Below are 27,392 nucleotides of genomic sequence, written 5' to 3' on the forward strand. Positions count from 1 at the left end.
TCGGTTCCAGCAGGGTCGGATGGAGGCTTAGCGCTGGGTTTTCAACTGTGCCCATATCAGGGAGTCAGAAGACCTGCCCCCGAGGGGCTTTCTGCATCTCTAAGGGGTAGTGGTGGGAAGAGAGCCCTCCTCTGGGCCAGAGGCAGAGAGAAACAAAGAGGCGAGCTGGGGGCTCTGGCACAGAGTAGGTGCTCAGGAGCCCTTTTGGTCAGAGGAGGCGGAGCCAAGCCTTTGGTCCCATCTGGTCCTTGGAACAGCCCCCAATGGGCTTCATTCTTTGAACCGAGACCCACAGAGCGTGGTTGATTACTGGCTCAAGGTCACACCTGCCACACCCAAGGTGAAGAGCAGAATGTTGAGGCTCCACCAGGGGTGGGAGGTCTGGGAGCTGGGCAGGCAGAGTCTGGCTGTGCAGGAGGAACTGGCCCCAAAGGGCCGGCGGGCAAACCCCTCACAGGGGTGTCGAGGGCAGCCACTGGGGCCCTGGCATGTCATCAGAAATGTTTGGAGCCACACCTGGGTATGAGCAGTGGCCTTGTACCTGCCGCTGGGGGGGCAGGTAATGGAATCTGTAGTGCCTCCGCCTCCAGGCACTGGCCCACGCACAGAGACTGGAAGTCCAGGTGCTGGCTTTCATGGCCTTTGCAGACTCTTTCCCTCCGGAAGGGCCCTACCCCCCTCTCCTGGCAGGTGCTGGCTCATCCTTGAGAGACTAACCCCCTGCCACACCAGGAAGCCCTGCTTGACCCCCAACCTCAAAGCCGAGGCTGATCCTCCCTGCCAGGATTTCCCTCTGTCTGCTCCAGGGGATGCCGAGAACCCCGAGGGCTGGGCAGGTCTGCCAAGGGCCTGGTTCCAGTGTAGGGCCTTGTCGGAGACGCCCGTGGAGTAGACAGAGAAAGAAGGTGCAGCCCAGCTCAGGGGACTGTCAGTTCAGTCCAGAGAGGGGACCAGGCTGGGGAACCTTGAGGCCCTGTAGCCAGCCAAACACGCCCATTTCACAAAGGGAACATTGGAGGCCCTGAGGTGCTTGGAATGACCTGAGTACCCCGGAGAGCGGCTGAGAGTCGCTTTGTGGCTTGGAGGAGAGCCCGCAGCTGTACGGCCGCACCCCTCCCCCTCTCCTTTCCCAAGCTGGAGCGCCTCTCTACAGGTTCCAGGTCAGGTCTTGCAGGGGGACTGCTGGGAAGAAGCCCAGGAGAGCACAGTCCCCAGGGCTCAGGTCTGCACTTGGCCCTCCCATGTGGAGGGCAAAGCTCCTTAGAGGAAATGCTTGGTGTCTAAAAGCTGGCAGGAAATCCACATGGATGGTTCATTCCAGCAAAAAGATGTGCAGGAAAAAAAAGTCTGGGAGGGACGCCTGGGTGGCTCAGTTGGTTGAGCAGCTGCCTTCGGCTCGGGTCATGATCCCAGCGTCCTGGGGTCGAGTCCCACATCGGGCTTCTTGCTCCGCAGGGAGCCTGCTGCTCCCTCTGACTCTCCCTGCCACTCTGCCTGTGCTCGCTCTTGCTCTCTCTCTCTCTCTCTGACAAATAAATAAATAAAATCTTTAAAAAAAAAAAAAAAAGTCTGGGAGAACTTATGCCAAGGGGCTAGCGCAGGGGATGGTGGGACAGTGGCTGATAGGGTCCTGTTGCTTTTGCTGTGATTTTTCAATTCTCTAGGACATGTGCGACAGCTTTATCATCAGAAAGAAACGCAGCTATAATCTAAAGAAGAGCGGTCTAAGAAAAGGTGCCCTGAGAACAGCCCAGTTCCCCATTTGTTTGACGGTGGGGTCACTATCCGTGGGTGGCTTCCAGGGGGACCAGTGGGAGCTGCCTGGCCCCAGGCCCATCCCCGGAACAGGTGCATCTGTGACTGACAGCTTGTGTTTCTCTCATCCTTGCAAAGGGGTCAGTGAGAGTCCTGGTGTGGGGCTGCTGGCATGTGGCACCCCGAAAATCCCGTTCAGACCTCTCACCTTCCTGCGTTGCCTCAGGGCCCTGGCCTTCCCACCTCCATCGGGAGAGCCTGCCCACCGCACCCCCCCAGGTGCTGCCATCCACCTCTCCCAGCCAGAGATGGCCCTGGGGCTGTTTGTGTCACCACAGTCCCAGGTGCCCAGTGGGGGTGTTGATAACCGTTGACCCGCGTCCTTACTGTCTCCTGCCCCGAAGCGCCTTTCCAGGGGTCCTCCTGCAACACGGTCAAGTTCTGCCTGGTGGAAATGGTATTTATCCTCACAGCCAAGCCCTGATCCTGGGTGAGGATGCAGTCTCGGTCTCCCCCAGGCCCCCCTGCCCCTGTGCTCGGTACAGAGCTCTCATTCATTCGTTCGGCCGCTGTCCAGCAAGTGCCCGAGCCCAGGCTAGGTGCCGGGGGCACGGATCAGCAGACTTCGGGGTGTGACCGTGTGTGTGTGTCTTTGTGCGTGGGTTTTGTGCACGTCCCTTGCCCCTCCCCACAGTAAGAGCAGCTCTGTCCGTTATGACCTCTGTTCCGGGCCGCCCTGCTAATTCATTCAGCAATGAATTAGACCCGCTAAAAGGAGGTTCCAGGCCCTGACCCCAAAGAAACGTGACCCAAGGTTTCTGTCCTTGGGAAGTGCCGTCTTGGGGGCCGTTGCAGTGCAGACTGGTGAGGGCCCAGGCCAGCACTAGGGGTGGTCAGAAGCATCATCCTGGAGAGATGGGAAGGCACAGTGGGGAAGGGCATCCCGCCCGGCTGGCTGCGGGTGTGCACTCCGATCCCCCGCAGCCCTGGGGTCCTGGGCCTGGGAACACCGTGCTGGCCCTCCTTGCTGCTCTCATGGCTCTAAAGCAGGCCTAAGGGGCAACAGAGCTGGAGCACATGCTCCGGGGCTGTGAGTCCTCCTGCAGGGCGGCTGGGAGGGAATACAGGGCCCTGGAAAGGAAGCACGTTGACTAGAAGATACAAGACAGAGCCCGCTGGCAGGCAGGAGGACCTGGGCTGCAGAACTTTCTGAAGGAGAACCTGGGGACCAGACCCTAGAACATAGCACCCCTCGATTCAGCCCAGAGAAGCCGGGTCATGGAACTCAGACCGAGCAGCAGACCTAGAATGCGGCCCTACCCACTGATGGCAGCTGGCAGCTGGAGGATCCACTCCCGCAGTGGTCAGTGGGGAAACTGAGGTGGTCCAGGGATCAGGAGGTTCTGGAGCCTGGGGGAGCGTCGGTGCACATGCTCATGGTCTCTGCTGAGCTGGGTCCTCCCCAGGGTTTGCTGCTGCCTGACCTTGGGCAAGTCCTGTCTCTTCTCCAAGCCTCAGTTTCCCCATCTGTGAGATGGCTGTGTGACAGTGAGATGAGATGGGACAGGTCACTTGGGAAGGGGGTGCTGCTCTTGGTGCACAGGCTCCCCTGCGCGGTTTGTGGCATGGTGTGGCTGAGGCCAGGACCCTGGCCACCCGCCTCCTGGAGTCACCTGTCCCTTATGGCGATGGTCTGCTCACGGCCATTGCTCCTTCTCCTTCCCCACACTCAGTGGGACCTTTGGGAATTTGCTGCCTTTCTTGGGATGGTCTCTGGATTTAGCAGATGGGAAGGACCCAGTGATTAAAGGAGCAAGAACAGATTGGTGGCTCCGTATTAAGGAGCAGACGCCTGGTGCCTGCAGCCCTGCATGGTGTCCCCTACCATTTGGTGGGGGCCTCCTGAGTGTCCCTGGTCAGGCCCTGACCCGAGGCAGCTATGGCCCCTCCTAGGCAGGGATGGGCTAAGATTAATTGGGGAGGAAAAAGAAAAAGAAAAGGCTTATTGTTCCAGTTTCACGGGGGCTCCCCAGGTGTCCAGTATGGCAGAGTGAACCAGCTGTGCACCTGCTCCTAGCCCGCCACTAACACAGGAGGGGGCTTGGGCTGCTTGGGTTCCTGAGCGCTGGAGCTGTGGGCCCTGGGCCAGGAGCAGCTGCATCACCTCCCCTGATCCCTGCAAGGACCCTGCAGGCGGGTGTGACCAGCCTCCCCTTTCATGCCTCTGCGCCAGTAGGGTCCCAGAGCTGTTGGGGGCAGAGCTGGGGTTTCAACCCGTTCTTCCACTCCGCAGCAGCTCTTCGAGCCCCTGCTGCATGCGAGGCAGGGCGCTAGGCGCTAAGCACCGAGGGTGAACTGCAGTCACTTCGTTTTTCACCTTCTTCCTTCCTGTGTCTCCTCTGGCCTGTCAGCCATGGTGTTGCTTTGGGGTCCGTGCCCGTGTCCCCCTTTCCCTCCACCGCCCTCCTGTGGCGGGGGACCCTGTCCCATTCATGTAGATGAGCCACATCCGGGTATGCCGTGCCCAGGCTGATGTGGACTTTTCCAAGCCCAACCCAGGGCGCAGAGCCCAGTAGCACCGACTGCAGGTGTGGTGTGTGGGTTTGGGGGGAGGGTCATGTATTCATCTAGCAAGCCAAGGTCAGCACCTCCTTTGCATCAGGCGGGGAGCTGGGGCCCCAGGGGAGCCCGGCTGCCTTGCTCAGTGTGGGGTGAGGAACCCTCAGGGGCAGGCCAGGGGCCTTTGAGGGAAGTGCGGCTCCATAGAGCCCACCTGGAGACAGAAAGTGAAAGATTACCCAGGAACTTGGAGCCTCCTACAGGACCTGGACTTTATCCCGAGGGCGGGAGTTCCCAGCTAGGAGGGGGTGCAGCATTGGATGTGGCTTTTGCTTGCTTCATGGGGACCAGACGGGGGCCCCCCCGGAAGGCCGCTGCTCTCGTACAGGTGAGTGCTGGCCGCAGTGCAGCCAGCGTGGGACAGTGGCACCAAGGGACAGGTGGGATGGAGAATGTTGGGGCATAGACGTGCCTGGTGATGGACTTGTGGAGTCCGCAAGGGGGAAGATGGCTCCTGGGCTCCCGGGCTGGGCAGCTGGGTGGACGGTCCCATTGTGTCGAGACCCAGGAGGAGGAATGTTGGGAATGCCGTAGGTCGTCCCGGTGTCCCTGCGTGCCATGCTCAGGTCACAGGTGATCAGCTCCAAGTTGTTGAGACAACTGTTTGAGTGAGTTCTTTGTGCCTGGTTTTGCAGCCAGGGGTCCCAGGCAGGATGGGAGCCAGCTCTAAGCCCAGGCTGCTGTCCCCTGCCCTTGGCCAGGTCCTGATTCCACGGGGTCTCCTTCTCTCTGTCCTTTAACCCCACGGCACCGTAGCTTTGCATCCCTCACCTGTGCCCTGTACCCAGGGGGAGGCCCCCCTGGGAGCACCTCCACTCCTGCCTGGATACACGGACTAACCTCCATGTGGGCACCCCTCCCCCGCTGTGCAGGAGCATCCTCCCCCCACCCCCACGGTGCAGCTCATGGAACAGAGCCTGTCCACACTGTGGCTTGAATCTGTGGCCCTCCCGGCCCGTGCAGAGACGGCCCGATGAAGACAGGCAAGGCATAGGGCTCCCCTCCCTTCCCCCACCCGCAGGCCTTGGGGCTGGAGACGAAGCTGAAGCTGGGCACTGAAGTGGCCCTTTGTACATTGTCCCCCTGGAGGCTGGGGGAGCCTGGTGGGCAGGGCTGGCACTGCCCGTGCTGATCTCAGCAGGGCTGAGGAGCGAGGTGGGGCGTGAAGAGGGGGGTGCTTTCTCGGCCTGGGAGCAGGATGGAGCACCCCGCTAGGTCTGGGTACGCACTGGCCGGGCCTGCTGCCCCAGGCCTCCCAAACTAGCTCAGAGTCTGTCATCACTTGCCTTGAGAGTTCGGTCGTCACGCACAGCGGTTTCTGGAGCGCCTGCTCTGGGCCAGGCTTTGTCCTGGCGGGTGGGGAGCCGCGGAGACGGGTGACCTGTGACTGAGGCTCAGTGTGACCCTGCTGTCCTGTGCTGACGTTCTGAGTGCTGCGGTGTGGGCGGGGGAGACAGACCACTAACGTGTAAACAAGGAGACAGCTAGCTTCCGCCGTGGTTGTGGGGGAGCAGATGACCCCGGGAGGGGACAGCTGCTCTATCCTGGCGGGGCAGGAAGGCCCCTCTGAGCAGGCAGCCGCATTCCAGACAGACAGGCAGGGGGAGGACCCTGAGGATGAAAGGTGGGGACTGTGGCCAGAGCCCAGTGGATGAGGGAGGTGAGGGCAGCAAAGATCCAGGGACCAGAGTGGCAGGGCCTTTGGGCCCAGAGATGATTTGGGTTTCATTCTGAGCCAGACTTGGGGGGTGGATTGGGTGCGTGTAGGGTCTTGAGGGAGGCTGTTGAGCTGGGGGTGGGGGGTCGGGGGTCATGTGGCCTGATGGGGACTTTGTAGTGACAGAATTTGCGGGGCCTAATGCCAAAGGAAAGGGTAGCACCCCTAGTTCAAAAAGGAAGAATGTCAAGACAGAAAGAGAAAAAAAAGCAGGAAGGAGGCCAGCGAGGAGGAGGAAGAGGCTTGGGGTTGGGTCCTGGGAGCGATTTGGAAGGAGGCACCGACAGGCCCTGCGCTGCCCCCGCCAGGCACATGGTGAGGCCTTCTGGAGCAGCAGGGGATGAACTTTTTAGCTCAGGACTGGTCTGTGTCGAGGCTTCTTGGATGCGACCCTGTTTAGTCCTCACGGGGTGAGGGGCTGGGATGGTCCTGCAGCGCAGATGGCCACTCTGAAGCCCAGGGATAGGAAGTGACCCAGAAAGCACTCAGCCCAGCCTCTCGGGCCTTGCTTTCCTCAAGGTGCTCCCTTCCCCAGCTGTGACAGCTGCCGCTGGGCGGGGCTACTCTGTGCCCCGCCCCCTGGGCTTGTCTCCTCTCACTTCCTCTGCCCCGACTGATGGCTTATTTGGGTTTGGACTTGCAGAAATCTCTGGGGAGCCGCACAGGGCTCCAGAGGGGGTGGTGTGTGAGCGATAAGCCTGCATGGGGTCTGGGTCAGTTAACTTTGTGGAAGGACTGGTGGCATATTTTATGAGTTAGAAGAAGCTAGGTTTTTCTCTTTCCTCTCCATTGGCTGCGCTGTTAAGATTAATAATCTGCCCGATTGATGGTCACGGGCTCCTGCTGCCCCTCCTGCTTCCTCGGCCACACCCTGGCTGGACCCTGCCCTCCTCTTTCTCCTTCCTTCTCCCTCCTGGCACCCCAGACCCAGCCCTGTCCCCCTCTCCGTCATAGACCCCAGCGTGCACCCCCTCAGAGATGATGGGGGGGATTCCCCCATGGGCCTAGGAAGTCCTCTGATCCCTGCTCCCTTGGGCCTTCCGCAGCCCTACTGGCTGGGGCCCATCCCATCTGACCGATGCAGACACTCAGGCATTCGCGCTGTCACTGCACTGACGTTCGCTGTCCTGTACCAAGAATAGGGCTCAGCGGCTCACAGCCTGTAGGGCAGGCTGACTGGCCACTGGGACGTTTCTGTCCAGGCTGGGGTGGAAGGCAGCTCCCCAGAGGAGGCAAGGGCTAAGCTGAGTATGAGAGAGGAGTCCCCCAGAGACCCCACATGCATCCCCCAACCCAGCAGTACGGATGCTGGAAGCTCTGCCCCCCATCCCCCTTCTCTGCCAGGGTCTAATTTACGTCTCCACCCTCTAAAGAAGATGCTCGGAAAGGGTAATCCCCACCACAAGGAATGAATGTGTTCATTGCTTGTGGTGAACTGGGGCATGGAGCCAGGCAGTGCAGTGGCTGCTTGGTGGGGTGGTCTCTTCTGGGCCCCCAATTTCTCATCTGTGGCCAGCCACCCAGACTGCAGCCTCTGCTCCCACCATGGCAGAAAACCCTTCCTCCCCAACTTCCCCTGCTTCCGGGGCTGTTGAGTATGGAGCCCACTTGCATTGAACAGCGCAGGGTCTCTGAGGGGCAGTCAGGATTCAGGCTCCTCTCGCAGCCCGCCAAGCCCCCAGTGTGTGTGAGGCACCGGGTCCGGTTCCCGCCCACCTTTTTCCGCCGGTACCGCACTCCGTTTCCCATCCGCAACCCACCAAAATGCCCCACTGCCCCTTTGGGAGTCCAGGAACAGTTCAGGGTGACCTCCCACCCAGTGAGGGAAGAGGTGAGGCTCCAAGAGAAGGGCACATGGTTTACCGAGCACCAGGCACAGACAGGTCCCTGAGGCAGAAACTGTGCGGACACACACACCCACATCCCCAGCACCTGCCACCGGGTCCCTCACCTGGAGACTGCAGGTGTGCACACCCACATCACCAGCACCTGCCACTTGGCCCCTCACCTGGAGACTGCAGATGTGCACACCCACATCACCAGCACCTGCCACCGGGACCCTCACCTGGAAACTGCACATGCGCGCACACCCACATTCCCAGCACCAGGCCTCGGGGAGCAGCTTCTGCAGGATGGGGCTGCCCTCGCCGTGTTCCCTGTTTCTACCTGGGACAGATGAGGAGACCAAGGAGACCGCAGCCCCCGGGAGGTGAGGTGACTCCGCCAGGTAGAGGTGGGGCCCAGGAATCCAGCAGGGGAAAGGCCAGAGCTGGTGCCAGGCCAGGTAGCCACGTGACTGCCCCTGGTTTTCGGCCTGGGGGCGCATGAGACAGTCATCAAGTCCTGAAGGCCAGACACAGGGCTGCTGCAGCTGGGAGGGACGCTGTGGGGTGCCACTGCAGGGACCCAGGGCAGGAACTAGGTCAGGTGAAGGGAAGGGGGGGCCTGCGGAGGTCCAGGCATCGAAGAGGCAGGGTGGAGGGGGAGGGAGCAGGAGGCCCTAGGATTGGGTCAGGCCCCACTTACAAGATGATCCAGGCGGGCTGCTCAGATCCCCTGAACCGTTTCCTTATCTGTAACAACGAAGGGGGCCAGCGTGGGGCTGGAATTAGAGAAGGGGGCTGAGGCAGTTAGCGCCCTGCCAGAGGGCTGCTGTGGGTCCGGCCTCTGGCACGCCCTCCTCGTTCACCCATGTGGACAGGCTGACCAGGTCAGCTGTGGGTGGGGGCGTTTGGCATCTCCAGGCCATGCAGCTGCACCCACCGGGCTGGAGGCCAGGGCCAGGCTGACAGCAAGTACACAGAACCCCCTGGGCGGTGGGTGCCGTTGGCGTGGGACCCTGCCTTGCTCGGCTCAGAGTTTGGGGGCAGCGGGGCCGGGGAAGAGAGAATGCGCCCATGGAGGGCAACGCAGGCACTAGCCAGGTTCCCCGGTGGATTGCCCGCCCCCTGGAGCCTCCTGAAGTCCAGGCCTCGCCAGAGAGGGTTCCTGACTTCTTAGAGCACCAGACCCTGAACCTTCGGGGTTCTGAGATTCCACCACTGGCCTCTATCCAGGGTGATCTGTGCCCACTGGCATTGGGGGGGGGAGGGGCTCTGGGGTTCCTGCGGCCTTTCAGGAACCCGGGGCTTTGTGAAACGCGGTTTCGCCTCACCTCCCTGTTGTCTGGTCTCAGAGAGCTGCCCTGGTGGTGGTGGGGGTGGCTTAACACTATTACAGGTGGAAGGGAGCCTCAGGTAGGGGGTCTGGGCCGTGCAGCCCTCCTGGGCACAGGGCTCTGGTGACTGGTCACTTGCTAGAACCAGGGAGGTGGTGACCCACAAATGGCAAGGCGGCGGGCTCCTGCTGGGGGCCAGGGTGACGGTGGGCCGGGCCCTTGCCCTGGGCAAGGCTGAAGGCAGCACCCCAGAGCTTGACCCCCAAAGGAGGACCCCTAGGAGCAGTGAGTGCGAGTCAGTGCCAGGCAGACCCTTCAGCTCCCTCAGGCTGTCTCCACCACCCGAGTGGAGTTAGGCACACAGACCGCCTCTGGCAGCCGGGCCATTCAGTAAGTACCTGGTGCCGGGGAGAAGATGATGATGGAGGAACCGCTTTCTGGGAGGAATGTTCCAGACCCACGGCTCCCCAGACTGGTCCAACCCTGCCTGTCCAGTTAGAGTGTTTAGCTGCGTCCAGATTACTGCCTGGGGAGGGCAGCCACTGAGGTGGGGGCCCAGGCTTCTGCCCAAGCAGCCCCTGAGGTGTGGGGTGTCCTCGCCAGCCCCCCTAGGCTGCGCAGGCCCTTCACAGACCCAGACGCTCTCCCCTTCCTGCCCCCCTCCCACTTGGCTGTCCCTGCCCTGGGGGCTTCCTCCTCTGGGAGGTGGTTCCTTCTCCGGTCTCAGCAGATCTCAGCAGAAATGTCCTCTCTTCGGAAGACCCTGACACGTGGTGTCCTCTGTTGGCCCATTTTCTTGTTTGCCTCTGACCCTCCCCTGGACTGAGCTCTCGGGGGGGACCCATCTACACCTCTTGTTCCCTGCTGCACCCCCAGCTCCAAACCAGGACTGATCTGATCTCTCCACCCCAGGCAGAGCTGAAGCACTGCCGCCTGTGAGCCTCACATCCTTCCCCCCTCAAACCCAGGCCCATCCCCCAGCGGCAGCTCTGCCTCTTTATTCTTCCTTTGGCAAATCCGGGGCCCTGCTGATGGGGACACAGCCAGATCTTGGGTCTGAAATTCCACCTTAGTGCTCATCCCTTTGGCTTGTCGCAGATATTCACAGAATGTCTGAGCCCAGCCTCATGCTGGGTGCCCGGAACACAGGGTCAGCCTGACTCGGAGAATCACAGTGTGGGAATGGAATGATGGGGCCGGGGACAAGGCCAGTCGCTGCCGAGGTTTACTGTGACAGGGCAGAAGCAGGGGCTGGAGGAGATGCGATCTCTGGCTCAGTGGCTGCTGTCACGCTTGGGTGGTCGCCACCCACTCCTCCCACCTGTGCCCCGGTGGTCCGGCACCCCTGCTGGAATGCGTCCACATTCCCTCTCTGGACCACTGCAGAGAGGTCAGAGCCGTGGCCCGCTCCTGGCATGGCCATCCCCCCAAGCCCCGCTGTGTGTGTGAGGCCATCAGAGCCTTGGCGGCCCTTCTGAAATGCACGTCCACCTCCGACCCGCTGGGTTTTTAGATCTTTTTTCAGTATAGAAATTTTTCCACAAACAAAATCTTAGGAGAAACTCTACTGTATGAAATCGAAAAGCTGAGAGTGCCTCTTTTTGATTGTCTGTGGGGGGCTGACCCAGGCTTCACGACCTCTCCCCGTCGTCATCTGGTCCCAGGAGCGCCCTGGGGATTCCCCAGAACTTGGTTTGGGGACATCTGTTCTCAGTGCCCACAGTGCCCCTTCCGTGGTGCGTTGGTCTGTCTGCATCTTCCTCTCTTCCCCTCCCCAGAGCTGCCCACCAGAGCCCCCGCTTCCTCCGCAGATGCCTCAGTGTCTCTCCTGTGGCCGACATTCGTCCTGCCCTTCAGCAGACCCTGTTCGATTTCTGCTGGGTGGTTGGGTCCTTGCTCTCCCCGGCAGCGTGCCAAACCCTTTAAACACATGAGATCCTCGCTGCAGCTCTGGGATCTGAACACCTTCCTCCACCTTGCTTCCTCCTGCTGCCTCTGCACAGGGAGGCCCAGGTGCCTGCCCCCTCAGGTCGTGTCCAGCACCCCCCAGCACCGCCAGCCCCACCCCCATCCCCGGCTTGGGCTCAGCTCCTCTGTGGCTCTGCTCCTCCCCTTCCTCCTTCCCAGACCCTCCCCACTTCCCACCTCCAGCCCACCTCTAGCCCCTGAGGCTGGGTCCCTCCAGCCACTCCCTCCCTCTATCACCTATTGTTTAAGGAGCCTCTGTACCACAGCTCAACTGGAGCTCCCCACCCGGGCCGTAGGTCCCAGGCTGGATGCCCCAGGCCGCAGCCTCGCCTCCCGCACCACTGCTGTCCAGATGAGCACCGAGCACCGACCCCTCTGCTCCCGCTGTCTCCTCCCGAACCCAGCCCCACCTTTCCTGCAGCTCCCTGCCCCCTCCTCCCCAGTCTTGTCTAAACCCGCGTGTTCCATCCAGTTCAGTAGCAGCTAGTACATGTGCCTATTAAACTAAAATTCAAATCAAGTTAAATTATAAATTAGTTCCTTCGTCTCCTAGTCAATTTTAAGGGCTCAGTAACCGCATGGGGCTAGCGGCTGGTGTGCTGGACAGCGCGGCCTGGCTCTTCCGCCGTCACAGAGCCAGCTGCTGCGGGGGCTCTGGAAGCTGCTCCTGGCCACCCTCAGGCACGGGCTGATGGCGTTGTTGCACTCAGAGCCTGGAGGGGTCTGGGGCTCAAGCCAGTGGCACCTCCTCCCCCACCCCCCCGAAGTGGAGTCTGCATGGGTGTGCACAGGTGAGCAGAGGAATGCTCTGAGCTTCGGTTTCCTCATCTGTAAAGTGAGGATAGTAAGTCCCCATCCAAAGACGGCTGGGAGGGTCAAGTGTATGTAAAACATACGCTGCCAGCTGGTGCATAGCTAAGCGTGTGGTGAGCAGCGGCTGTGACGTTAATGTGAATGAGGCAAGGTAGGGGCCCATCTCAGGAGGCAGGGGTCACAGTGGCAGTGAGCCTCAGTGCTGGACAGTGGGAGCCGCTGCAGGCTTCAGGGCACACCCGCCCCACTGGCTGATGTCTGAGCAGGACTAATCTGTTTAGCCTCCAGCACTGTCCACTAGGACATTCTGAGCTGGTGGCAATGTTCTGTGTCTTCAGTACCTTTGGGCCTCTGGGGACCAGACACTGATGTCCTCGGTGGGCCCATGACCAGTGGGGAAAGAGGAGGAGGCCCCAGCGAGCCGAGGGCAGGTCCCAGCCTTGGGAACCAACTTTCTCAGGCACATGCTAACGGCTCTGTGGGCAAGTTCTCAGGCGACTGGCAGGCGGCTGGCATCAGGCAGAGTGGGGAGGCGTTTGGAGGAAGGAGAGAGGGCCAGGGCACATGAGTTGGTTGGGGGGCGGGGTTCTCCATGGAAAGAGCTCCAGAGCATGGGCATTGGGCTGAAGCTTTAGCCAGCCCCCTGCCCTGCAGCTAAGCCAGCAGAAAGAGTAGGGCCCAGATCCTAGTGCCCAAGGGAATGGCGTGGGCACCCCATCTGGCTGGTCCAAGAGCTGGCTCCCAGTGTAGCTGTGCCTCTCCTTTGGGCCTTGGTTATCTGTGGATGGGAGCAGCAGCAGCTCCCATCTGCTCCACGGTGAACAGGGTTTGCCAGGATTTCACAGTTCCTGGGCAGCTGGGGTTCTTGGCCAGGGCTGGCCCTTTGGGCGGACTTCTCTCTGGGAAGTGCTGGGGATTAGAAGTCCTGGGGACTGGGGGTCAGGGTACAGCAGATCTCCCTCAGCAAAGCTGTTCATGTTTAGCCTGGGGCAGAACCCCTAAATTCAGAGCCCCGCTGGGCCCCACATCTACCGGTTGCCAGGTATAGGGTGCTTGGGGAATCTCGGTTTGCATCTGCTTCATTACCACAAGCTCTGTGTGGCTGAGTGAGTAGCTTAACCTCGAAGCGTCCATGTCCTCATTTACAAAATGGAGACTCACATACCTTCCTCTGGGGAGGCCCCAGAAATGGGCCCCTGATTTCTCCAGCTGGTGCAGGGGCAGCACCTGGCACACTGCGTGTTCTTGGGGAATGTCTGCCAGGAGCCCAGACGATACACTGGCAGTGGGATGAGCCCCGCATATGGCTTGACCATTATGGAGCTCTGCCTGATGGACAGCAGCCGAGGGACATGATGAGAGCTAAAGAAATAAACACAACATCGTTGTTTATCTTGCATCTTGCCGGAACTTGGGAATTTGTTGGACTCCGTAGCTGCCGCCTCTGCCCGTCTCTCCGTTTGGGATCGTGGAACCTCACTTGAGAAGGGCTCTCACCTAGCCTCAGAGTCTTCTGATTCCGCAGGCGCTGACTTGTTCTGCCTGATCCCAAGAGGGGACCCAGAAGCAATAGTGGAAGCTCCAGCGAGGCTGATGTAGGTCAACAGAAGGAAGAATTTCTACCAGCCCAGTGTGCTTGGAATGGGTAGCCCTAAGACTTGGTCAGCAGAGGCCAGATGGGCACTTGGCAGGGGCACCGCCTGGGGTGAGGATTTGGACAATGCTCTTGCTTTGTGGCCTTTCAGACCCCAGGAGAGGAGTCTGGACCCTCTGTGGGGCTCCAGATTCCCTGGGATGAGTCCGATGTGTCACTGAGAATGCCCCATAGGGTGATGGGGGCCAGTCAGTAACAAGCAGCCTTCCAGTTGTCTCAGTCCTTTAACAAAACTGGCCAGGAGCAAGGCCTGGCATGTTCAGTCATGTCGTCTGCATTGGGTTGCCTGGCAGGAAGGGCAAATGGAAAGAAACAGGCATTTTTAGAGCATCTGCCAAGTGCTGGGCTCCATTCAGGATGCTTTGAAACCATGGCTCATCCATCTCTCCCACAGGACTGCAAGGGAGAGAGGGTATCTTCCTTTTGCATCTAAGACTGAGGCTCAGAGAGGCTAAGTAATTTGCCTGAGGGCACACAGTAAATTACAGGTCTGAGGTTCAAACCATATCTTCCTGATTTCCAGTGACAGTGAAGGCCAGTGTTCACTGAGCACCTACTGTGTGCATAGGCAGTTACTAGTCCTTTGTGTGGATTAATTAATTTGTTATATCTCCATTTTACAGAGAAGGAACTGAGGCTGAGAAAGGTAGGGTAACTCGCCAAGGTCAGAGGCGGTGTTCATAACTGACACTGCAGCTACTGTGCCTTCCCTTTGTGATGGGCAGAGTCACACAGGGTAAGACTAGAATGGGGTAGAGATGAGCACAGGGAGGCAGACTTCAGCTCAAAATCAAGATCCCCTTTCAAGCAGATGAGCTAGTTGGTGGAGAGAGAGGTGGAGGGGGGTGCATTCAGAGGTGCCCCCAGGCTGGGGTTTGTAGATGGACCATTTCCTGCCCAAGAGTGGAGATAAGGTGAGCTGTGCACCTCCAAGATTTCCCCCAAGGCATTTTCAGAGCATTCTGAGCACCTGCTAGGGGTCAGACCCCTTTGCTGCTGGACACAGACCGCAGCTGATCCCTTCTCTCTCTCAGTGGAGGAGTTGAGTGCTCCATGGCTGTTCAGGAACTGAGGACGCCAGGGATCAGGTGTCATGAGGCAGGCTGGGAAGGGGCCACAGTATGGTGGGCAGGGGAAGTGGCCATTAGGACATGAGCCCCTGAACCATGGAGGAGGCTGGCAGGGGGCAGTGAGAGGCTGGTGGAAGGCATTCCCGGGGCTGAGCTAGGACCCTGGTCAGCGCAGGATAGCTCAGGACCATGGAGAGCTCCCCAGGAGCCTGCCGTCTCTGATGACAGCTGTCAGGGTGTGTCTGAGGCTACTGCCATCCACGAGACTCTGCCAGCCTGGCCAGGCCCACAATCATAGCCTGTGATCTCCAGGGACCACCTGTCCTCTCTGGCCAAGAGCCCCACCCCTGGACTCCGCCTGTGCCCTGACCCTGAGATCATGGATGGGTTGTGGGGTTTGGGCTCATCTGCTTTCCTCCCTCATCCAATCAGCCTTCTAAGCAGCGCCCAAAGGAAGACTGCACAAGCAGGAGAAGGAAAAAGTAGGAAGAGGGAGGGAAGGAGGGGCACCTTCCAGGGCGTGGTGACAGCCACAAGTCAGCACAAGAAGAGGAGGCCCAGGGTGGGCTGATCCTGCCACCGTCCTGGGTCAGGTTCAGACATAGCCTCCCCCATCCCTGATTATCTGCTACCAGGAAGTAGCAAGCCCATCCCTCCCAAACTACACGTAGGAGACCCAGGTCCCTGGGATGGTTACAAATCATGGAGTATGTGTGAGGGGTTGGGGGAGGTTCCTAGAGGCCCTGAAATTTCTCCCTCCTTTCCCTGGCACCCCCAGAAGCAGGGTGCCCTGCCCCAGCCCCTCCACCATCAGGCTCAGGTTCTGCCTAGGCCTCACTTGCTGAGCCCCAGCTGCGCTCCTTGCTCCTCTAAGACAGGAAAGCACCCACCAAGGCCCTGGCTTTGCCAGGAGCTCTCCTCCAAGCCTTTATTCCTGTCACACCCCGACCCGAAGGTTCTCTGCCAGGCTGGGATCTAGCAATAAGAGTAAGAAGAGTTAAAATTTATTTTGTAGTCACCTATGCACCAGGCACTTTACATGGATTTTATTAAACCCTCATTTTATAGATGAAGAAAAGGAGGAAAGTTGTGAACTTGCCCGAGGTTACACAGGTAGGAGATGGCAGAGCCAGGATTTGCGGTCTCATTCCAGAGTCTGTGTGCGCAGCAGTGATGATGAGCACACGGAGGAGGTCCACGGCAAAGCGGGGTGCTTTTGTGGAGCACCTGCTGCGTACAGCTCCCTGCGGTGGGGAGCTGGTAGTCCAGCTGGGAAGACAGAGGTCAGGGGACGTGAGCTCAGCATGGCAAGTGTTGGGAACAGGGCAGAGCTACGGATTGGTCTCTCTGATTTGGTGTCTCATTTGAAGCAGGCAGGACAGGAATGATTATATCCATTTTATAGACAGGGAAGTCGAAGCTCAGAGAGGCCAAGTATCTTGAGGTCCAGGTTGACAGTGGCGATATAAACCCAGAGGCTGATGGCGGTGGGCTTCAGGAAGGGTATTGGCAGAGCTCAGTACGGTTCTTCCAGGTCCTAATCCAGGGCAGAAGCCTCTTGGTTTCAAGAGAGGCCAGCCCTGGGGCGCCTGGGTGGCTCAGTGGGTTAGGCCGCTGCCTTCGGCTTAGCTCATGATCTCAGGGTCCTGGGATCGAGTCCCGCATCAGGCTCTCTGCTCAGCAGGGAGCCTGCTTCCTCCTCTCTCTCTCTGCCTGCCTCTCTGCCTACTTGTGGTCTCTCTCTGTCAAATAAATAAATAAAATCTTTAAAAAAATAAATAAAAAAAAAGAGAGAGAGGCCAGCCCTGACACAAAGCAGGCACTGGAGAAATAGTGAATTTTACTGAAATGAGTAAGGGCCTAAGTATGGCCTCTGAGCTGCCCAAGGTCATCCTCAGCAGCAGGAGGGACCTGGACAGGGATTTTGTCCTCAGGGAGCTAGCTGCCTGCTTACGCCTTGTAGGGCAGTGGGCGAGCCCATTAGAGACCCTAAGTCCTTCCTCAGCTAGACTTGCTTCTCCAGGCAGGTCCTGGCCGCCACACTGGACCTGGGGTCCTGAGTTTGGGCCGGTGGGGGGGGGGGGGGCTAGCTAATGCATGCTAGCAAGCAGGAGTGGCGGGGGGAGAATGGTGAGCTGGAGAGTGCCCCCCCCAAGCCAGCTCCTCCTCCCAGAGCCCACAGGGGATGCCTGATACAAAGCATTGCTCACCCCACCTCCATCCATCCTGTGATGCTTCTAGACCAAGCATACTATGGAAAGGACATGAGATTTGGATCCAGAGACCAAAGTCAACAGCCAGGCTCTGCCATTAGCGGCGAGATGACTGGCCACGCCCCTCACTCAGCCTCAGTGTTCCCATCTGCTGGGAGGGTTGCCGCCTGAGGGTGAGAGCGAGGACCTGCAGACACCACCTGACTCCAAGCCCAGCTCCCTCGTTCACCATTTCCGTGAAGGCTGCTGAGGGGTGTTTCCACCCCAGTCAGAGGCTTCTCCGTCCTTCTGGGTCCTGACTCCTTGCTCACACTTCACGTCCAGGTCTTCAGCAAATCCAACAGAACCTGGTCACTTTCCGCAGCCCCCCACCCCACACCGTGGTTCACGCCTCCCCCGGCACGCCTAGACAGTGCTGGGGCCTCGAAGCGCTCCCTGTTCAGCCCTGCAGGCAGCCGCGTACTCGCAACAGAGCAGCCCAAGTGAGTGTGTGCGGACCAAAGTCGGGTCATGTTCCTCCGCTGCCCAGAATCCTCCCGAAAGTCACATTTCCTGCCATGGCCCCAGCCTCTGCGTGATCTGGGCCCACCCTGCCTGTCTCCCTCCTGAGCACTGGCTGTCCCTTCTGCCCAACCTTCCTCCCCTGCCCCCTGGTCTTCATCACGTCCCTGTCTTCTCAGGGAGGCCTGCGCTGAGCACCCTGTTAGCCACTGACACCCCAATCTACCTCCTAGCCCTTCCCCAGCTCTTTTTCTAGAGCACGACTCTTTCTCATGTGTGGTGTTTCTTGACTCCTTTATTTCTAGTTGATCTCAGGCTCTAGTCCTGCTCACTGCTGTGTATGCTGCGTGGAGGTGGGGGTCCTTGTCTGCCTTGTCTCCTGGGCTCCCCGGGCCTAGCACGGTGTCTGGCATACAGCGGGCTCTTGATAAGTAGTGCTGTGTGAGTGGATGATAAGGGTCAGCTGACACCCTCTGGGGATATTGTGTGGGTCAGGTGTGACGGTGGCTGTTCCATACACTGGTTTGTCTACACTGGTCACTGGTAGACTTTTTGTGGGTATTGGGTTGAGTGTGGCAGATGGAAGGGGCACAGGGCAGGTTTGTCACTGGACGGAAGCCCACTGGGGACCCCACAGAGTCCGACCCTTACTACTTACGTGACACTGGGCAAGTTATGTCACCTTTCTGGCCTCGGTGTCCCCAGCTGTGAGATGGGGATGACAGCGGTACCCGCTTCGTGTTGAGGATTCAGTGAGGTCTAGTGTGGAATGTGTTCGGGACAGTCTTTGGCTTGTAAGCATCAGTGACTGTCAGCTTTGTTGTTACACCTGATGGGTTCTCGAGGAAGATTTACAATGGAAGTAGAAAGTCTCCCATCTGGGCCTAATTGGGCTCCACGGATTTATTTAGCCAAAGCTGGGCCTCCTGGAGGGATACATCTCAGCTGTAAGCAGGGAGGGAGGAGCAGACACAGGAACAGAACTGTCCAGACGGCCTTTAAGAAAAAGGTTTGTCATCTTTCTGAGTCTCCATTTTCCCTATCTGTAAAATGGGTGGTTATGTAGCCTCTTGGGGTGGGGGGATGGGAGTTGCATGAGAGCTCAGGAACCAGTGCCTCACCTGTTCAGTTTCCTACTTAGATGCTGCTCAGTCCAAAAAAAAAAAAAAAAAGTATTTCAAGCACTTACTGAAATCTATGAAGATAAGGGATCGCGCCCAGAGGAGTAAGAGTGAAGCTGAAAGTGAAGGTGTCCCAGAAAATCTGGTCTGTGAGGCAGTGACGGGCTCCTGGCCGATCACCAGGTGCTTTGGCGTCTTCTAAACAGCCCGAGCAATGAGGGAGGCACGCATACTTCCGTGATTCTCTGCAGCAAGCCAGGCTGGGGCCTTACCCAAAGCCCCAGTGAAAGGGAGATCCCAGGCACGGTGAGTCTGTCCTCCGAAGGGCACATCCGGCCAGGTGTAACCAGATCCTGAAAGCCAGCCTGGCCGGGAAGCCAAGGGACAGCTGGGTCAGGGTGACCCACCCCACGGGGCTCTGGGGGCCCTTCCCGCACAGCAGGGCCACTGCTGCCGCGGCAGTGAGTGGGAGGGGCAGCCTGGCCCCACTCTCCATGGTCAGGGCCAGTTCAGCCCCACGGATTGGGGTGTGCTCCACAGAGCACAGGATTGGGGTGTGCTCTGTAGAGACAGATTCCAGGTGGGAAGAAAGGGCCTGCCAGAAGAATCAGGGTTGCCTTTACTAGGTCCTGGGGGCCCTCTGGTGGGTCAGTCTGGACGCTTCTGCTGTGCTGACCTCCATCTGCAGTGTTGCCTGACGCGGCCTCTGCCACAGCAGGAAGCCCCGTCTGCCCATCTTTATCGGGCTTCTTGTCCCTCCACTCAACAGCACATCTGAGTGAAGTATAGACTTCAGTTCATAGTAACGTGGCCATTTCGGTTTTCGAGTTCTGACCAATGTACTATTGTGGTGTAAGATACTCACTGTGGGGGAGACGAGGAGTGTAGAAGAACCCTCTGTACCATCTCTGCCACTTCCCGATTCACTACGAATATTGTACAATAGAAAGTTTACTTAAACTGTAAAAAAACAATATACAAAGCTCTCCATTCCACAGCCATAAGCTAATTGATAAATCGAACTGCGGAAGTGAATAGAAAGAATGGTTATACTCATGAGTCACTCGTGAATAGAGAGTGAGTCATTCAAAAGAATCGTGGATTATGGTGTGGGATTTAAAAGGAAATGGTGGATTTATTACTACTGATACGGAAATCTCTTTAATCTGTCATTGATTGAGGAAAACAGCTTGATTGTACTTAGTGTCCAATATGATAATATTTATGAAAAATAGAAAATCAAGAACAGAAATACTGCATATAAAACCAGCAACACGCCTCAAAGAGATCAAACTGTTTATGCCTGGAGATCAGTCTAGAAAGGATAACCAAGGGGAACGTTTACTTATTCTTTTATTTATTTATTTATTTTTAAAGATTTTATTTATTTATTTGACAGAGATCACAAGTAGGCAGAGAGGTAGGCAGAGGGAGAGAGGAGGAAGCAGGCTTCCGGCTAAGCAGAGAGCCCAATGCGGGGCTGGGATCCAGACTTGAGCCGAAGGCAGAGGCCTTAACACACTGAGCCACCCAGGCACCCCTACTTATTCTTTTAAATATATCCGAATTAAATGTGTTTCCTTGAGGCCTATGAACTTTTTCAGTGAAAAGGAATTAAAAAAGATTTGTTAAGAACTGAGCCTGGGTGGCTCAGTAGTTGGCTCATCTACCTTTGGTTCCAGTCAGGAACTCCGGGTCCTGGGGTTGAGCCCTGCATTGGGCTCCCTGCACAGCGGGGAATCTGCTTCTCCCTCTGCCCCTCCCCTGCTCATGATCTCTCGCTCACTCTCAAATAAATAAAATCTTTAAAAAAAAAAAAAAAAGATTAGTCAACATTTGCACAAAAGAAAGAAAGAAAAGAGAAAAAGAAGAGAGGAAAGCACCCTGGGCAGGGCAGGGAGGGGAACCACACAGGGCGCCTGCAGCCCACTCTGCTCCTCCCTTCGGGCGGGTTCTGGGCTGCAGAGTTGGGCTTTTCCCAGGCTGCACTGTTCCTAGTGCAAAGTCTAGCCAGGAAGCTGGTCTGGTCAGGGTAAGCAGGCCGGGTGGGGAGGGTCAGGCTGCAGATGGCTGGGTGGGTGTGGTGACCTGGTACTGAGGGGAAGGGCTGTGGAACAGGTGGTCCTGAGCCAGGAGGGGAATTTCCTTGATGCCTCACCACCGCTGGGTACTTGGTACAGCAAGTTGGACTCACAGGCTGGCCTCCTGGGGACCAGGAGGTGACTTCCTGAAGGGACACCAGGCACTGGCCTGGACATTCACAGACACGGTGGCAGCAAAGGCCTCCTCTGGTTCCCTACATTAGGAGAGGGGCCTCGGGCTCTCCTCACCCACGTCTGCAGACCCCTGACCCGTGTGCTCGATCTCTCTTCCTGCAGGATGAAGATGAGACGCTACAAGCTCTTTCTCATGTTCTGTATGGCCGGCCTGTGCCTCATCTCCTTCCTGCACTTCTTTAAGACCCTGTCCTATGTCACCTTCCCCCGAGAACTGGCCTCCCTCAGCCCGAACCTCGTGTCCAGCTTCTTCTGGAACAATGCCCCCGTCACGCCCCAGGCCAGCCCGGAGCCGGGCAGCCCCGATCTGCTGCGAACGCCGCTCTACTCCCACTCGCCCCTGCTCCAGCCGCTGTCCCCAAGCAAGGCTAGTGAGGAGCTCCACCGGATGGACTTCGTGCTGCCCGAGGACACCACCGAGTACTTCGTCCGCACCAAGGCGGGAGGCGTCTGCTTCAAACCAGGCACCAAGATGCTGGAGAAGCCCTCCTCGGGGCGGCCCGAGGAGAAGGCGGAGGGGGCCGATGGCTCCTCTGCCCGGGGCCCGGCCCGGCACCTGCTGAGCGCCCGTGAGCGCCCGGGCGCCCGCAGCCCGCGGCGCAAGTGGGTGGAGTGCGTGTGCCTCCCGGGCTGGCACGGGCCGAGCTGCGGCGTGCCCACCGTGGTGCAGTACTCCAACCTGCCCACCAAGGAGCGCCTGGTGCCCCGCGAGGTGCCGCGGCGGGTCATCAACGCCATCAACATCAACCATGAGTTCGACCTGCTGGACGTGCGCTTCCACGAGCTGGGCGACGTGGTGGACGCCTTCGTGGTGTGCGAGTCCAACTTCACGGCCTACGGGGAGCCGCGGCCGCTCAAGTTCCGCGAGATGCTCACCAACGGCACGTTCGAGTACATCCGGCACAAGGTGCTCTACGTCTTCCTGGACCACTTCCCGCTGGGCGGGCGGCAGGACGGCTGGATCGCCGACGACTACCTGCGCACCTTCCTGACCCAGGACGGCGTGTCGCGCCTGCGCAACCTGCGGCCCGACGACGTCTTCATCATCGACGACGCCGACGAGATCCCCGCGCGCGACGGCGTGCTCTTCCTCAAGCTGTACGACGGCTGGACGGAGCCGTTCGCCTTCCACATGCGCAAGTCGCTGTACGGCTTCTTCTGGAAGCAGCCGGGCACCCTGGAGGTGGTGTCGGGCTGCACGGTGGACATGCTGCAGACGGTGTACGGGCTGGACGGCATCCGCCTGCGCCGCCGCCAGTACTACACCATGCCCAACTTCCGGCAGTACGAGAACCGCACGGGCCACATCCTGGTGCAGTGGTCGCTCGGTAGCCCCCTGCACTTCGCCGGCTGGCACTGCTCCTGGTGCTTCACGCCCGAGGGCATCTACTTCAAGCTCGTGTCGGCCCAGAACGGCGACTTCCCCCGCTGGGGCGACTACGAGGACAAGCGGGACCTTAATTACATCCGGGGCCTGATCCGCACCGGGGGCTGGTTCGATGGCACGCAGCAGGAGTACCCGCCGGCCGACCCCAGCGAGCACATGTACGCCCCGAAGTACCTGCTCAGCAACTACGCCCAGTTCCGCTACCTGCTGGACAACCCCTACCAGGAGCCCAGGAGCACGGCGGAAGGTGGGCGGCGGCCCAGGGCTCCCGAGGGAAGGCCCCCCGCCAGGGGCAAATCGGATGTGGTTGAAGGCTAAGGCTGCGTGATCTCAGAGGGCCAGGGGCAGGGTCGGGGCTGGCAGCTGCCCCTCCTGATGTTTTTCTGCCTCCCTCTGCCGTGTGGCTGGTCCTTGAGAAGACCAGGAGTGCATGGGTGAAGGAGTCTTCTCTACTCAGGCCCTCGTGAATTGGGGTTGGGCCTGTGAGCTCACAAAACGCCCTTCCCCATCAGGAGAGGGGAGTCCAGCCCTTCGCACTCCCAAGAGCCCTGTGACCGGGAGGTGCTGGTGGAGCGTGCATGGTGGTTGCTGGGTAGTGAGGGAGGTTGGGCAGGGTGGGGGAAGGGAACCTGTAGGAGCTCCCCAGGGCCAGCAGATGGGAGCTGCAGCCCCTGCCAGGAAGAAACCTACCATTTGGCCTCCTGGGGCTTTGGACCTGCAGCGGAGAAGTGGACGTGCCAGGAGGTCCTGGGGCTCTGTAAATAGATGCTTTTGGCTCCAGGAGGAAAAGGGGACACCAGGGCGGGAGGGGAAGAAAAACAGCAGCCAGCTGGGAAGAGCTGCAGTGTTCTCGGAAGAGCTGAGCCAGAAGGAGCCGAGAAATCTGCCCCATAGTCCGCCCCTCCCCCTGCCCAGTGCGGGACAGCACCTGTGGGGTAGGCGGGGGTCTGCAGAAGTCCAAGGAGTCTTTCTTTTGGTTCCAAATCTGGCCTTGACATTCCTTCTTTCTTTTTATGTTGCTGTCTTGTGGCAAGGTGAAGAGTCCAGTTCTCAGGGTGGGGATGGCAGCCAGAGGCTGGACCATCAGCTCAGTAGGTTGGGCCTGCGAGGGGGCACGGGGAAGGAGGTGGTTCCCCATCACCCCTTTCCACTAAAACCCACAGCCCCGGCTCCCCACCATCCCCTTACACCCCTCCTTGGGGCTGGCTAGAGTCAGGAAGCCCCACAGGGCTGCCCTGACTGGGCCCAGGAGGGACTTGAAGGCCAGTTGTGTCATCTCATTCCTCTTTGCCTCTTGAGGGCAGGGGATGTATTGGTTAGTTTCTAAGCTGCTCTAATTAAGAGACCCCAGAATACAGTAATTTAAGCAAGACAAGCTTGTTTCTAGCTTAACTGTCTAGAGAGCGATGGTCCACATGCAGTAAGGCAGCTCTGCTTTCCTTCATATGCACCTTCCACTTCTGGATAGAATGGTTGCTTCAGTTCCCACCATCACATGTGCATCCCAGCACAGGGGAAGCAGAGAACAGCAAGAGAAGCACATGCCCTTTCCCGTAAAGGGCATGAGCCAGACATGACTCGGTCACTTCTGATCACATCTCACTGGCCAGGGCTTAGTGACATGGCCATAAATAGCTGCAAGGGAAGCTGGGAAAAGTAGTCTTCAGCCACATGCCCAGCCTCAACTGAAGAATTCTCTTAGTAAAGGAAGGAGGAGAGAATGGAGACAGGAGACAAGGAGCGTCTCTGGCACAGAGGGAGGGGGATGGGGAGAGAGTGTAGGAATGACTAACACAGTCCTAGGATCCTACTGTCTCATTCAGAGCTCCTAAGAGCCCCCGCTCCTGCCCCCACTCACTGCAGCCCAGGGTTGGGGGCCAGTTAGAGCCTGTGGTTGTAGGAGCGGTGATACTCCCCATGCCCAAGGCACCCGTAGATGTTCACCCAGCGATGCCAGGATGCAGAACCTGCCTGTGGAATGGTACATGTTTGTGCGTGTGTGTGTGTGTGTATTTATGGGCATGTGTGCATGCTTGGTGTGTATTTGTACGTGTCTGTATTGGGGTGTCCCTGTAAATATAGGCTTCTGTATGGATGTAGGGGCAGGGCCCAGGCCTCCCCTTCCCCAGGACCCGGAGCCTGTGGCCACACCTCCTTGCAGCTCCTCCAAAGTGACTTGGGCAGAAAGCCCCTGGGGAGCCGAGAAAGCAAGGCTGAAGGGGGTGTGGGGGTCTGTCTGTCTGTCTGTCTTTCAGTCCAAGGAATGAGAATCCTCCTGACCTGAGGGCTGAGCAGCTGAGAGCTCACTACCTCCCCAGCCCATCTTGGTCCCACCCAGCCTCTGGCCTGGACTTGCTCTGGATGTCTTATTGGGGCTTCCTGAGGGGCGAAGAGAGCGGTGTCTCCTTTGCCACAGCTCTGTCCCAGGAAATGTCTGGCGTGGGCGTGGTCTTCCAGGGAGCAGGCCACTGAGCAACCTCTGGTGGGCAGACAGGAAGCAGGTGGAGGGTGCTCTGTGGCCTCCACTCTCCCTCTGCAAGGGGGTCCGTGGTGTGTCCGGAGGGAACCCCTCCCTTGGAGTCTTAGCAGCCCCACTCCCAGTCCCTTTTGGAGCTGAACAAAGAGGCAGAAGTGGCAAAAGCGGTTAGAATGTCCACCAGGGCCTGCCTTCCCAGCCACCTTCGCTCATCTCCTGGACCGGCAGTCTCGGGGGTGCTCCTAAATCAGGCCTGAGCCCCAGCCCAGGGTGGGTTTCCTCATCCATGCCCCTGGCACCCTCAGCTGCTATGGAGATGCCCCCTCCCCAGGCTGGCAGGGGTCCCTGGCTTCCAGTTCACCAGCTCCAGGGCAAGGGAAGGAGAAGGTGGGGAGCTCAGACCTGCCAGGCCTCACCTTCCCTCTCAGACCCAGAACATGTTCATGGTCACTGCCAAGGGGAGACCTGGTCATTGGGTGGAGAGGGCAGTCGTGGGGGGGGGCAAGATGTGGGGTTGAAGAGTTTCACTTATACTCACAACATACACTGGGAATTTCGGGGGGCAGGGGAGCCCTGGGCCACTCCCCCAGTATGAAAGGAAACCAAACTGTGAATGGGAATGTGGGCAGACTGCTCCCCCTGTCGCTGTCAGCAAGTGTCTCTCCCTGGAAACCGCTGGCCCTGTGACCTCTAGACTCAGGAGGCTCCGCCCACCCACAGGTCATGTCCTCTTGCAGAAGCAGGTTCTTAGGGGTGGACTTGGGAGATCTTTGGGGCCAAAGGTGGCAGGCGGGGAGGGGAGACGGGACTTCTCCAAGCAGAAGGCAGGGCCCTGGGAAATGTATAATTTAAGGACGCCAATGATAATAGTATTATTTTTTTTGTAAGGGAAAATCAATATGTACATTCTGAAATCATTTTCTCTGTAAATGGTTGGATTTCATTTCACCCTTAAAGGGATGCTTAAAGGAAAAGAGAATATTAATAATAAAAGCAGCTACAAAGTCTTAAAGGTGCGCATGTGGGGCAAATTTGGGGGTACTCTGGGTCAGGGAGGGGTGCAAGGGACTGGTTCTGGTTTTTAAAGACCACCTCGCCTCCAGGGCTGGGCCAGTGGGGTGCGGGGACATGCGGAGTCCCTTCACTGAGGGATGCGCGCCACACATGCGCGTGCACGCTACCCCAGGAGCATCTCCTACTCCACCCACACCTGGTGGAAACGCTGGACAGCAGAAAGTGCTGGAAGGAGGGCTGCAGAAAGAAGTGGGCCCAGGACTGGCGACACCCACCCTCCCAGGTGGGCCAGTACCCCTTTAGAGCTCTAGATGAAGCCTCTGCTGTCTCTACGCAGAGGGGAGCCATCCCCCTAGTTCTGCTCAGGGGATCCAGACAAACACTCCCAACTCCATGCTCTTCCCCCTCTATGCCTGTCACAGGTTCCTTTTTTTCCCTCTTAAGATTTTTTTTTTTTAAAGTAATTTCTACAGCCAGTAAGGGGCTCGAACCTACAACCCCAAGAGCAAGAGTCACATGCTCCACCTACTGAACAAGCTGCATTCCCCTATCAGACATTTGAAGGTCACACAGCCACTTGCAGGTAGAAGAGGGACCGCACCTGGATCCCCAGCACTGGTCCTGTCGCCAGTCCCTTGGGGCAGGCGAGGGTAGCAGTGTCTTTCCTGTAGACCTGTGCTCCGATGGTGCCTGGGACCGTGGAAAGTGGGGGCTTCCTGGAGGCTTCCTCTGGACCCGTGGGTAATGGTATTGTCCTGGGGAAGGAACCCTCTGGGTATTTTCTAAGGAAAGCCTCAGAGGTGGTGGGAGTGAGCACACTTTTAAACTCTGCCTCGGTCCCTGTGGGGTGGCTGGGCAGCCACCCTGTTAGAAGGGGACACCAAAGCTGGAGATAGGGAAGAGAGCCAGTGTCGGTGGCCGTAGCAGGGGCTAATGTCCCCTGAGCACCCACATGACTGACTCAGACGCCTGGACTCCAGCCACACTCCCAAAGCCCAGGAAGGTGCCTGCCGCAGGTGCTCGGGGTAGGTGGCGTGAGGATTGCGGGGTTTGCAGGGATTGCAGGATCTTGGGAGAGTGGAGGAGATGCAGACAATCCACAGAGCCAGAAGAGGGTGATGGTGACTCCCCACCGTTTGAGATCAAGTTTATAACCTCAAATCATGTCCCAGAGTGAATCATCCTCATAGACATTTCCTGACATTAAGTGCCTATTTGGTGCCAAACTCTAGGCTAAAAGATACCCCTCCCCATTTTTCCCACTGCACAGCTGTGGAGAGAGGCTTGGACACATTAAATAAGGCGGTGAACGCCACGCTGCCCTTCCTGCATTGGCATCCACGGGGGAGGAGAGGGAGGAGGCCGGAAGGGGTGTGGACATGCAGAAGCAGGAGGGGATGGTGGATCATGATGCCCGTCCTCACGACACCATCTGAGCTCCTAACCAAGCCAGGCACCGTGCCAGCTCGGGGCACATGGGGCCAGTCCCTGCAATCGGGGGACGTGGGGGAGCACAGTCCATAGGGAGCAGCGGCAGGTCAGCGCCCCTCAGGGCAGTCAGGTGAGGGCTGGTGTGCAGTCGTCAGAGCCTAGGAAGCTGGCCTTGTGCTGTCTGGGAGCGTCGGGCACAAGTGTCTCCCTCACCCGGCCA

General features: G+C 58.6%; 1 protein-coding gene across 4 annotated transcripts in view; it reads left to right on the plus strand.

Moving 5' to 3' along the window:
* Positions 1 to 25,739, plus strand: part of MGAT3 (beta-1,4-mannosyl-glycoprotein 4-beta-N-acetylglucosaminyltransferase) — a 38,828-nt gene extending 13,089 nt beyond the window's left edge. For 3 of the 4 annotated variants that reach the window (XM_059187026.1, XM_059187025.1, XM_059187024.1), the window contains one exon: positions 20,967 to 25,739. In XM_059187026.1, the coding sequence (XP_059043009.1) occupies positions 20,968 to 22,569 (1,602 nt within the window). In that variant the 5' untranslated portion in view covers position 20,967 and the 3' untranslated portion in view covers positions 22,570 to 25,739. Of the gene's footprint in view, positions 1 to 4,419; positions 4,703 to 20,966 lie in introns of those variants that run through there. The other variant, XM_059187023.1, reaches the window with a different exon arrangement.
* The last annotated feature ends 1,653 nt before the right edge of the window (positions 25,740 to 27,392 follow it).

Source organism: Mustela lutreola, chromosome 8 (genome assembly GCF_030435805.1).
Source record: "Mustela lutreola isolate mMusLut2 chromosome 8, mMusLut2.pri, whole genome shotgun sequence".
Taxonomy (NCBI): Eukaryota; Metazoa; Chordata; class Mammalia; order Carnivora; family Mustelidae; genus Mustela; species Mustela lutreola.